Here is a 10990-nt window from a genome sequence, read left to right as displayed (position 1 = left end):
AATGATCCCAAACACACCGCCTGGGCAACGAAGGAGTGGCTTCGTAAGAAGCATTTCAAGGTCCTGGAGTGGCCTAGCCAGTCTCCAGATCTCAACCCCATAGAAAATCTTTGGAGGGAGTTGAACGTCTGTGTTGCCCAGGAACAGTCCCAAAACGTCATTGCTCTAGAGGAGATCTGCATGGAGGAATGGGCCAAAATACCAGCAACAGTGTGTGAAAACCTTGTGAAGACTTACAGAAAACGTTTCACCTCTGTCATTGCCAACAAAGGGTATATAACAAAGTATTGAGATAAACTTTTGTTATTGACCAAATACTTATTTTCCACCATCATTTGCAAATAAATTCATAAAAAATCCTACAATGTGATTTTCTGGATTTTTTTTTCTCCATTTTGTCTGTCATAGTTGAAGTGTACCTATGATTAAAATTACAGGCCTCTCTCATCTTTTTAAGTGGGAGAACTTGAACAATTGGTGGCTGACTAAATACTTTTTTGCCCCACTGTATATACTGTATTCTATACTATCTATTGCATCTTAGCCTATGGCACTCTGTCATTGCTCATCCATATATTTATATATTCCCTCCTTTACTTAGATTTGTGTATTAGGTATCTGTTGTGGAATTGTTAAATATTACTTGTTAGCTGTTGCTGCACTGTCAGAACTAGAAGCACAAGCATTTCACTACATTCGCAATAACATCTACTAATCATGTGTGTGAACAATCAAATGTGATTTGATTTGACATGGGGAGTAGTGAGGCCTAGCGCTCAGGCCTGGCTTCCCTTATAAGGTATGGGTCTGCCTCAGTAGCCACACAAGCCCAGCAGCTGAACCATCAATCACCCCGATCGTATAACTGTCTACAGAAACCCACAGTGTGATCTGCTCTCTGTCTCCCTCTCTCTTCATCGCTGTAGAAGATGCCACTGTGTTCTATTAGTCCATGTTGGTCTCTAAAGCCTTGCAATTTGTTTCTCAGATTGCTCCTGCTCTTGCCATCTTTCCCATCACTCTGACTTTTCTTCCCGATTTCTTTCTGGTTTTCGTGCATCCTTAATATTTGCAATGAACCTTTTTACATTAATGTTGTAATTCATTCATTCTGGGAGGCCTGCACATCAGATATGTTGTCCAATATACACAGACATCAATACCTTTTAGTTTACTTACATTCTCTTTTTCACTCTTATATCTAAGCCATTAAGTCATTGCTCTCTTACTGTAACTAATGTTGATGCCTCGTACAACCCTGCCATCACCACTGTCTCAACTAATACTGCTACTCCTAATGTTTATTATTCTCCCTGGGCCATGCCTCCATCCCATCCCACCCTTTTAATCTGCTTTGTTGAAAACTTGCCAAGTTATATTTAGTCCCCTCAGGATTCCACTACCCCTTTTACTAAACCCAAACACACCCCTGTTCCACACACACTGGTCCCCACCTTTCTGTTATTGCTGGCTATTTCGAAGTCTGCATGATAAATACAACACCATGCAGTGATGTGTGGTGCCACTGGGCATGTTTGTGTGTTGTATTGTGTTGTATTGTGTTGTGTTGGTTACAATGTAACTGACTTATGGACAATATCCACTGACTCAGCAAATTAATTATGCACATACCAATTCGTTACTTACAATAACAGTAACACTGTGCACACACGCATGCAGCATATTCCTAAAGAATACCACAACAAAAACGCATTTCATGGAGAAATAGCCACAAATTTGTTCATATCATCAGAATACCAGTTCTGGTATGTAGCACTTTGAAAACTAAAATGTCATTCCATTACAGCCTAATACATTGAGAGCCTGTCATAGATAAATATAATTTATATCATATTAAATACATAATATATTATTTGAATATATACCTTTTTTTATGCATTTATTTAACATTAAATGTGAATAGAGCAGTTCATTTCGGTGACAGTCAGCCTTACAGTCCTGTCTGTGCTGGTTTGTCCCGTCACTCGCAGTTCGGAGCACCCACAGATAGATGGCCTTGTCCCCAGACGGAGATGACATCCATCTACCGCGGTGCATGGTGGGAATGATCTGATCAGGTAAGCTGAAATGAGAGTCTGAGCCGCAAGAACAGGTGAATGATTACTGAATTACTGTAGGACTACTGTTAATGCCATCGTCTAAATTTATCCGTTATCTTGGTCCCATAATAAACAAATAGTGGATGTTTTCACGCGAACGGTCCAATTAACTTTAATGGGAGCCCAAATAAAAATCGGAGATACGTGACAAAAAGAGGTCGACAACTCGCCAAAAGCCTGGAATTAGCAGCAAGTAGGTTAAAAATAACTTTGTTGATAGTACTCTTGTTAGTGTTAACATCAATGTGTTCTTTGACATGTGGATCATACTGTTGTAGTTTCTATGGCTGCATTATATCGCAATGGTCTTCATTTTCTTCTGCATGATTGTAGTATGTCATCAATACATTTATTTGACAAAATTAATTTATTTATTTTGATGAATATATTTTTGTCTGTATTTGTCGTAGCCTACGCAGTATACTTTCCCCTATACAATTTTAAACGCGTTGACAAAGCCACAACAATACACCGGCCTAACCATCTGTTGTTATTGCCTAATGTTATACAAATTCGTAATCCATATAAAACCGTGAAGGCAGACACAGTAGTAGCCTATGGCACAAGTCCTCCTGTACACGGGCACATGTTGTTTATCTGTCTCTGACAGGTGTTGCATTTCTCCCATAGACCTACAGAGGAGCATCCTCTATCGTAACTGTAGGCCTATCGTAACTGTAGGCCTATTGTAACTGTAGGCCTATCGTAACTGTAGGCCTATCGTAACTGTAGGTCTATCGTAACTGTAGGTCTATCGTAACTGTAGGTCTATCGTAACTAGGTCTATCGTAACTGTAGGCCTATCGTAACTAGGTCTATCGTAACTGTAGGCCTATCGTAACTGTAGGTCTATCGTACGCTTAACTATTCAGTCATCACATTTATTGCTTTCAATTGATCAGGCCCTCCTGAATCTCACCACCACTTGTATGATATATAATTTCAGGCACAACACAAAAACTTCAGATGATGTTAAATAGGGTCTAAGCTACAACCTATACAAAAATGAAGAGAGAAATTGTTTGTGTTTTTAGATAATTAACGTTAAATGTTTTATTATTATTACAATTTTTTTTTTCTTCAAAATAAATAATCAAATATATTGAACAAAAATAAAAACGCAACATGCAACAATTTCTAAGATTTTACTGAGTTACACATAAGGAAATCAGTCAATTGAAATAAATTCATTAGGCCCTAGTTTATACATTTCACCACTGGGCAAGGGTGCAGCCATGAGTCAGCCTGGGAGGGCATAGGTCCAACTTTATATGTTGCATTTATATTTTTGTTCATTATAGTTTGACAACACTATTAGTAAGCTTTTAAATGATCTCAAACTCAAAAGTGTATATTTTCCAGTGATGAAGACATTGATGTCTCAAGGTATGGTGGAGTATACAAAATGGGCCAACTGAGTACTTTTATCTCCTGAATGTTTTAGCATTCATGTTCAGAAAGTCACTTTCTGGCCACTTCTTTCATGAGCAAACATGTCTGGAAATGTACTGTATGTTTAAATCAAAAGTGGTGCTGTCAAAAAGTGATTGAATTGAAATGGATTTACCCAAATATTAAATAAGTTCACCACTCTTTTCAACTTTAGATCCGTTATTGGTCCTTTATAAACTGACTGCAGCATGAGTCCCAATCAATTCCAATGACCACTGTTGTTCACAACTGCCATACGCTGCTCTCCTCCCAGGAGCCACGAGTAAACCGATATCCTTGTGTTAATGTATGGTCTGCTGCAGCTGGTCTGCCTTTTGGTGTTATGCTGATGCAGCCTCGTGCTCAGGCCCAGCACAGCTCACTCTCTTGTTCCCTAAAGACACCTGTTTCTCCTCTTAGGCGCTTGGCTTCACAGCGCAAACCTCCTGTCCTGTACTCCCAATAATATTGGTATGGTGAAAGGGTGATCAGAGGTCTTTTATGCTCAGGCTGCCCATCTGGTCTTCGAGAAGCCAACCTTTTTAAATGTATTTTTTGAGGCCATCCCCTGTAGCCGTGCTGCAAGATGCATCAACATGTTATTACCACAGAGAGCAAGGACCGTGAAATAGAACACCCAACCAGAAATAGAACACCCAACCAGAAATAGAACACCCAACCAGAAATAGAACACCCACTACTATGTTTTATTTGTATCTGTACCAGGTCAGGGTTGATATTGTTGTGGGTTTTCATCTAATGTCAGAACTGCACTCCAACATTGTACTACACATCCCACTCCAACCATATAATCAGACCTTTTCTCTCTGGGCCTGTTCTCATTGTACTACACATCCCACTCCAACCATATGATCAGACCTTTTCTCTCTGGGCCTGTTCTCATTGTACTACACATCCCACTCCAACCCCTCAATGTGGCATGAAGGCCCATTGACCAGGAAGTAGGCTACATCATGTGTTATGACTTGAGTCGGCTCCAGGCTTTATGCCTTCGGGCTCACAGAGCAACATCACACCGTTGTCCCAGGATGTGTTTTACATACAGTACAGTCCCATAGGTGTCTGTATTGGCTATTCACTGTTTCCTTTGACTGCCAGAATGCATAGTGATTGTGGTTATGAAAGTTTGCATAAAAATATCCAGGCAGATCACTTTACAGTTTCAAAGGCTCTGGCAGACTGTCAGGTCAATATGCTGTTGTCATTGGTGACACCCCCCTGTGGTGGTAAACATAGGCTACACTTGTAGTTTTGCACTTTGCACGGAACTTGGAGCATCATTTTATGTTCTGATAAGACATTTTGTTTTGCAAAACAGCTATAGGACAGATAAAATGGATTGTTGTCATTATGGTAGGCTTGTGTGTTATTAGTTTGGTTAGAAGTGACTTATCCCCTCTCCTTTCTCCTCTGTCTGTTTGTCTTTGTGTGCCTAGGGGCTGCTGTTTGTGAGACATCTCAGTTCAGTACCAGCTGTATTTTACTGTAAATCACTAGTCACAAGTCTCTTTAGCGTACTGTCAGTGGTAAAAGGATAGTTGCATTTGTAAAGCTAGTTGGTTAGCCAGCACATTGTCATAGTCCAACACAACATTGTTTACTGTGGAGTGTTGCCATTAGCCATATTACCACCAGTGCACAATTCCATGCTGCCATTGAACACTGCTGTTGGACCTTTATTCACTTGGTGTGTTCCATGCATATACACTGAGTGTACAAATCATTAAGAACAGCTGCTCTTTCCATGACAGACTGACCAGGTGAACTCCGGTGAAAGCTATGATCCCTTGTTGATGTCACTTGTTAAATCCACTTCAATCCGTGTAGATGAAGGGGAGGATACAGGTTAAAGAAGGGTTTTTAAGCCTTAAGACATGGAATTTCTATGTGTGCCATTCAGGGGGTGAAGTAGTAAGTGTCAGGCGCAATGGTTTGTCTTAAGAACTGGAACGCTGCTGGGTTTTTCACACTCAACAGTTTCCTGTGTGTATCAAGAATGGTCCACTATCCAAAGGACAACTTGACATAACTGTGGAGTCAACATGGGCTTGCATCTCTGTGGAACGCTTTCTACACCTTGTATAGTCCATATGACCATGTACAAGTATTTTTTTAAATGGTGAACCCTCCCCTTCCTCCTCCCCTTCCTCCTCCTCCATCCAGGGTTGAGCTGAGAGTGGCACCATGTTGTCGGGGGAGGAGATTCTGTGCAGCACGCGGCAAGTGATCGCGGGCCTGGAGGCGCTTCGTGGCGAGAACCACACCCTCCTGGACGACCTGCAGAAGGCGCTGGAGGGCCGGCCGGTGGCCGACAGTGGCAGTGTGGAGCAGGAGAAGAGTGGGATCATCCGCCAGTCTCTGGAGAGGATAGAGCTGGGCCTGGGAGAGGCACAGGTGGGATCATACTGGAGATGAGGGAATGTATGGAGATAGTAGAATGCATAAAGACCGCATAATGGGGGAAGTTGTCTTATTGGCTGTATTTTGGCTGTATTTTGGGTGTGTTGTATCTGTACATGTGTGTATATATGCACACCTACTTCACTCTCTTTCACTCTCTATCTATCTTTCTTTCCCTGTACCTCCTCCCTCTCCCTCCTCCTCCCCAGGTGATGATGGCTCTGTCGGCCCACCTGGGCTCCCTGGAGGCGGAGAAGCAGAAGCTGCGGACCCAGGTACGGAGGCTGTGCCAGGAGAACCAGTGGCTGAGGGACGAGCTGGCCGGGGCCCAGCAGAGGCTACAGGACAGGGAGCAGGTGGTGGTCACGCTGGAGGAGCAGAACAGACACCTGCAGTTCATGAGCAGCATCCGCAAGTACGACCAGGAGGAGCCCCCACCGGTATGTCACAGACCACCACAATCAGAGTCATGTTCATTAGGCACCAAACGTGAAAAAACAGACTAATACAATGAGAAACTACCAAAACTTGTCTAATGAGAAATGTTTCGCTACGGTGTGTCCTAATGAATATGACCCACTACATTGTGCATGTGTTTGCCTCATCTTTTATGTTATGACTAAAGCTAAGCTGTTGGTGGCTTATCAGAACAGGTTGATATGTGTTTCTCTGTAAAGTTCATATAGATACTCCCCTCAGCTCTGCACTATAAATCTAGTTATGTTTACTATGTCGACAGGAAGACAAAGAGACGGGCTCCACCAAGGAGTCCCTAGATGACCTTTTTCCCACGGACGAGGAGGAACAGTCACAGAGTAGGTGCACTCGTCAAATGAGACAGATATTCTTGTCTATCTATCTGCTGTGCAGACGAGCTATGCATGTATGTGTGCCGGTGTCTCGATGTGTCTCTCTGTGTTGCATAGTCTGTCACTCACTGTGTGTTTGTATATGTGTATATGCACAATATATTTGCCAGTGAGCATATGTGTCCATGTATGTCTGTGTTCATGTATATTTGTGTGTCTGTATGAATGACTCTACCTCCCTCTCCTGTCCCCCAGTATCTCAGCCCCACGGTAGCAGTGCGGCAGCAGCGGCCCAGCAAGGAGGCTATGAGATCCCGGCCCGCCTGAGGACCCTTCATAACCTGGTGATCCAGTACGCCTCCCAGGGCCGCTATGAGGTGGCCGTGCCCCTCTGCAAACAGGCCCTGGAGGACCTGGAGAAGTCCTCGGGCCACAGCCACCCTGACGTGGCCACCATGCTCAACATACTGGCCCTGGTCTACAGGTGATTGGCGCCACATTAGCCTAGCATAGCCTCATTGCTAGGTCTTACTGTGGGAGATTTCTGTAGTGTGACTAGTTAAGTTAGCCGTGTGCTAAAGCTAAAGGCTGTTTCGCTCTTCTCTGTAGAGACCAGAACAAGTACAAAGAGGCGGCGAACCTCCTGAATGACGCATTGGCCATCCGGGAGAAAACCCTGGGCATAGATCACCCTGCGGTATGTTCCTCTATAGTCTATAGTGAAGGTCAAGGGTCACCAAAATGGACAAACAGCTAAATAAGATGTCTAAAACATGCATAGCTAATGGCTTTCCCCAGCTCAGTGGATAAGCAGCTACAATATGTAACCAGTGGTATAGTGGAGGGTAACCCACCTTCTGTGGAAAAATGAAATGAAAATATAGGGAGTGCTTCTTTTTTCACTGCGACCGGCGATCAGAGCCCCCCTTTTTTTTTTTACCACTACATCACTGTATGTAACTAACAGTACTGTATTTGTTTATAGGTGGCAGCCACACTGAACAATCTTGCTGTACTGTATGGAAAGAGAGGGAAGTACAAGGAGGCTGAGCCACTGTGTAAGAGAGCCCTGGAGATCAGAGAGAAGGTAATGAGGCAGTAACCTAGCAGCACCGTGACTAGAAACCCTGCCGTCTGATGGACCAATGGCAACTCTGCAAGAATTCTGTACTACATAGCACTGCAACCATACTACATAAAACATTGGGGTCGTTACTCAAAAAAAGTAATATTACCTATGACTCATTACTTCTTTAAACAATAAATAATTACTTACTACTCCCTGGGGAAAGTAATTTGTTATATTACTTTTGCGTTACACCCCAAAACGTTGCACATTCTCACTCAATGAAAACAATGTTGTGTTTCTAGCAGTGGAGAGGTGTTTCTCGCCTGGACACAGTTGACATTTTACTGTTATATTCTTGTAATTGTATCCTACCAAATCAAAGTAATGGGAGTACTTCCGCGCTGATAAACTCAATGTTTAAGATACTTCTACTATTTTCCATCTCCCTCACTAAAGCAGTTAGTAGTGTGTGTGTGCGTGCGTGAACAGGAACTTTGTGAGATGAAAACCATTAGAATCTGGGGCGGGGGGATTTAAAATATAGATTTTGCTCTGTCACAAATACTTATTTGGATCAGTAACTGTAATAGGAAATTAATGAAAACACAAGTAACAACCCAAAAATGTATCAGTAACTGTATTATTTAAATTGGATCAGTAACTCTGTTATATTACTCGTTACCGCAAAAAGTAACTTAATTACTGTAACGCATTACTTTATAATGCGCTACCCCGAACAATGCTTATTACCAAAACCTGCCTGTTGATCTCCCTTCACCCCCCTCCTCTCTTGTTGTCGTGGGCAGGTGTTAGGCACGGACCACCCTGACGTGGCAAAGCAGCTGAACAACCTGGCGCTGCTGTGTCAGAACCAGGGCAAGTACCAGGAAGTGGAGCAGTACTACGAGCGTGCCCTGCACATCTACCAGAGCAGGCTGGGCCCCGACGACACCAACGTGGCCAAGACCAAGAATAACCTGGTGAGGGATGGAGAGGGAGATGGGGGGAGGTGTAAAAAGGGAGAGCGGACATGGTTGGCATGGTCACTGGGCTAGATGATACCATATTATTTGTGTGTATAATTTGCTATACTTGGGTAGAAGTGGGGGACATAGACACAAGCATGCAGCTTGGGTCAATCTGAGGTGTGATTGTGCTATTTGTGACTCTAGTATTGCTGTATTTCTGGCTACAGGCTTCATGTTACCTGAAACAAGGGAAGTACAGACAAGCTGAGGCTCTGTATAAAGAGATCCTGACCCTGGCCCATGAAAAAGAGTTTGGATCTGTGGATGGTGAGAGCAAAGTCATAATATGCTCTTTGAAACCTGCTCTCTAGGTTCACTAGCATTTTGACCCTAAAAGGGTGTATGTATAGGAATAATAATGTATCTCAGATATGTACTGTAAATAGCTAATCTTACCGGAATGATGCCACTGATGTGTATCCTCTGTGATGTTGGTGTTTCAGGTGAGGTGCGGGATATCTGCACCCACACGGGAGAGGAGGGCTCCATGCAGGATGGGCTGGGCAGTCTGAAGCGCAGCGGCTCGTTCACCAAACTCCGCGAGTCGATACGCAGGAGCAGCGAGAAGCTGGTCAGGAAGCTGAAAGGAGTCGGAACTCAGGATACCACCCCTCCGACTCCTGGGTAAAGACCAAGTCCTCATTCTGCATGTGTTAGCTCTCAAAATGTTCAATTTGTTACTCTCACTCTCTCTTTCTTGTTCTCTCTCAGGATGAAAAGGGCTAATTCTCTGAATGTGCTGAACGTGGGTGCGAGGGAGCGGCAAGAAGCGGCAAGGGTGAGCATCCGTTTCTGGTTTCTGGCTTTTTCTCACATTTCTGTACAATATGATTGTTAGTGTTTATTCATCACCTTTCATTTTATGTGCTTCATATCCTAAGGCATTTCTCTGGCTGTGTGTCATCAAAATCAATGTACTGTGTATGTCATTGATATACACATACGGTCAGACTAGTCAAGTGTTTTGTATGTTCTTCCAGGGCACCAGCGACCTAACAGAGAACCGAACCCTGAGCTCCAGCACCCAGAGCCTAGCACGGCGAGGGTCCCTCAGCTACACGTCTGAACACTAGCCCCCCTCCCAACAATCAGGAAGTACTCATACAGCTCTGGCCCCGACTCCACTCTCGGTCTGTGGATTGGCCTCTTGCACCTACATGGGTCACTCCACCCCTTCCCTGTTTAAATCGAACACTGATCCATTATCAGTTGAGGTTTGTTTACTGCACTATGTTGTAGCTGGGGGAGACCACTGGTACTCCTTGCCTGCTGTCTGCTAGTTTCATCCCCTGGTGCCCCAGTTCTGGGGTATAGATTAGGATACAAACAGCAATGAGGGCTGGTTTTGAGTGACGCAGATGGTATCAATTTCAGACCAGTTTAATCTGGAAATGAAATTACATTTAGCTTTTTTATAATTATTTAGTAATGCTCTGTTGTGACTTACTGTACAAGGAGGTTAATGCTTGAATTCTTCAATGATTGTTCACAGTTATGAACATGTTTATTTCTATTAAGGTAGTGTCTGAAGCTATTATCTAAATGACTGTAGCTATGCATGAAAAAATACCTTATTTATACAATGTGTTTTTTTAAATGTGTTACATTCTGATTTTATCTTCTTGTGTTCATGTTTACCAGCGGTTCTCGTGTTTTTGGCACTAGATGATTTTAATTCCAAAACACTGATCTGCACAAGCACAATTAAAACAAAGATTTACTAATATACAGTGGGGAGAACAAGTATTTGATAACCTGCAAAATCGGCAGTGTTTCCTACTTACAACGCATGTAGAAGTCTGTAATTTTTATCATAGGTACTCTTCAACTGTGAGAGACGGAATCTAAAACAAAAATCCAGAAAATCACATTGTATGATTTTTAAGTAATTAATTTGCATTTTATTGCATGACATAAGTATTTGATACATCAGAAAAGCAGAATATAATATTTGGTACAGAAACCTTTGTTTGCAATTACAGAGATCATACGTTTCCTGTAGTTCTTGACCAGGTTTGCACACACTGCAGCAGGGATTTTGGCTCACTCCTCCATACAGACCTTCTCCAAATCCTTCAGGTTTCGGGGCTGTTGCTGGGCAATACGGACTTT

General features: G+C 43.0%; 1 protein-coding gene across 2 annotated transcripts; it reads left to right on the top strand.

Moving 5' to 3' along the window:
- The first annotated feature begins 1971 nt into the window (after nt 1-1971).
- LOC112266888 (kinesin light chain 1) lies at nt 1972-10675 on the top strand. 2 transcript variants are annotated; one of them, XM_024444788.2, is made up of 12 exons: nt 1972-2078; nt 5736-5966; nt 6182-6412; nt 6712-6787; nt 7037-7265; nt 7391-7478; nt 7767-7868; nt 8657-8830; nt 9046-9145; nt 9322-9502; nt 9590-9656; nt 9859-10675. In XM_024444788.2, the coding sequence occupies exons 2-12, from the start codon at nt 5757-5759 to the stop codon at nt 9949-9951; spliced, it is 1551 nt and encodes a 516-aa protein (XP_024300556.1). In that variant the 5' UTR covers nt 1972-2078; nt 5736-5756; the 3' UTR covers nt 9952-10675. The 2 variants fall into 2 exon arrangements, with proteins under 2 accessions (XP_024300556.1, XP_024300555.1); XM_024444787.1 differs by lacking the exon at nt 1972-2078 and adding an exon at nt 2085-2313.
- The last annotated feature ends 315 nt before the right edge of the window (nt 10676-10990 follow it).

Source organism: Oncorhynchus tshawytscha, linkage group LG14 (genome assembly GCF_018296145.1).
Source record: "Oncorhynchus tshawytscha isolate Ot180627B linkage group LG14, Otsh_v2.0, whole genome shotgun sequence".
Taxonomy (NCBI): Eukaryota; Metazoa; Chordata; class Actinopteri; order Salmoniformes; family Salmonidae; genus Oncorhynchus; species Oncorhynchus tshawytscha.
This window is presented reverse-complemented; position numbering and strand designations above follow the sequence as displayed.

Excerpts from the sequence above, each read along its gene's own strand:
- LOC112266888 (XM_024444788.2), top strand. The coding sequence starts at position 5,757 with ATGTTGTCGGGGGAGGAGATTCTGTGCAGCACGCGGCAAGTGATCGCG. Across the intron at positions 8,831-9,045 it reads CCAAGACCAAGAATAACCTG|GCTTCATGTTACCTGAAACA; the intron begins GTGAGGGATGGA and ends TTCTGGCTACAG. Across the intron at positions 9,657-9,858 it reads AGCGGCAAGAAGCGGCAAGG|GGCACCAGCGACCTAACAGA; the intron begins GTGAGCATCCGT and ends ATGTTCTTCCAG.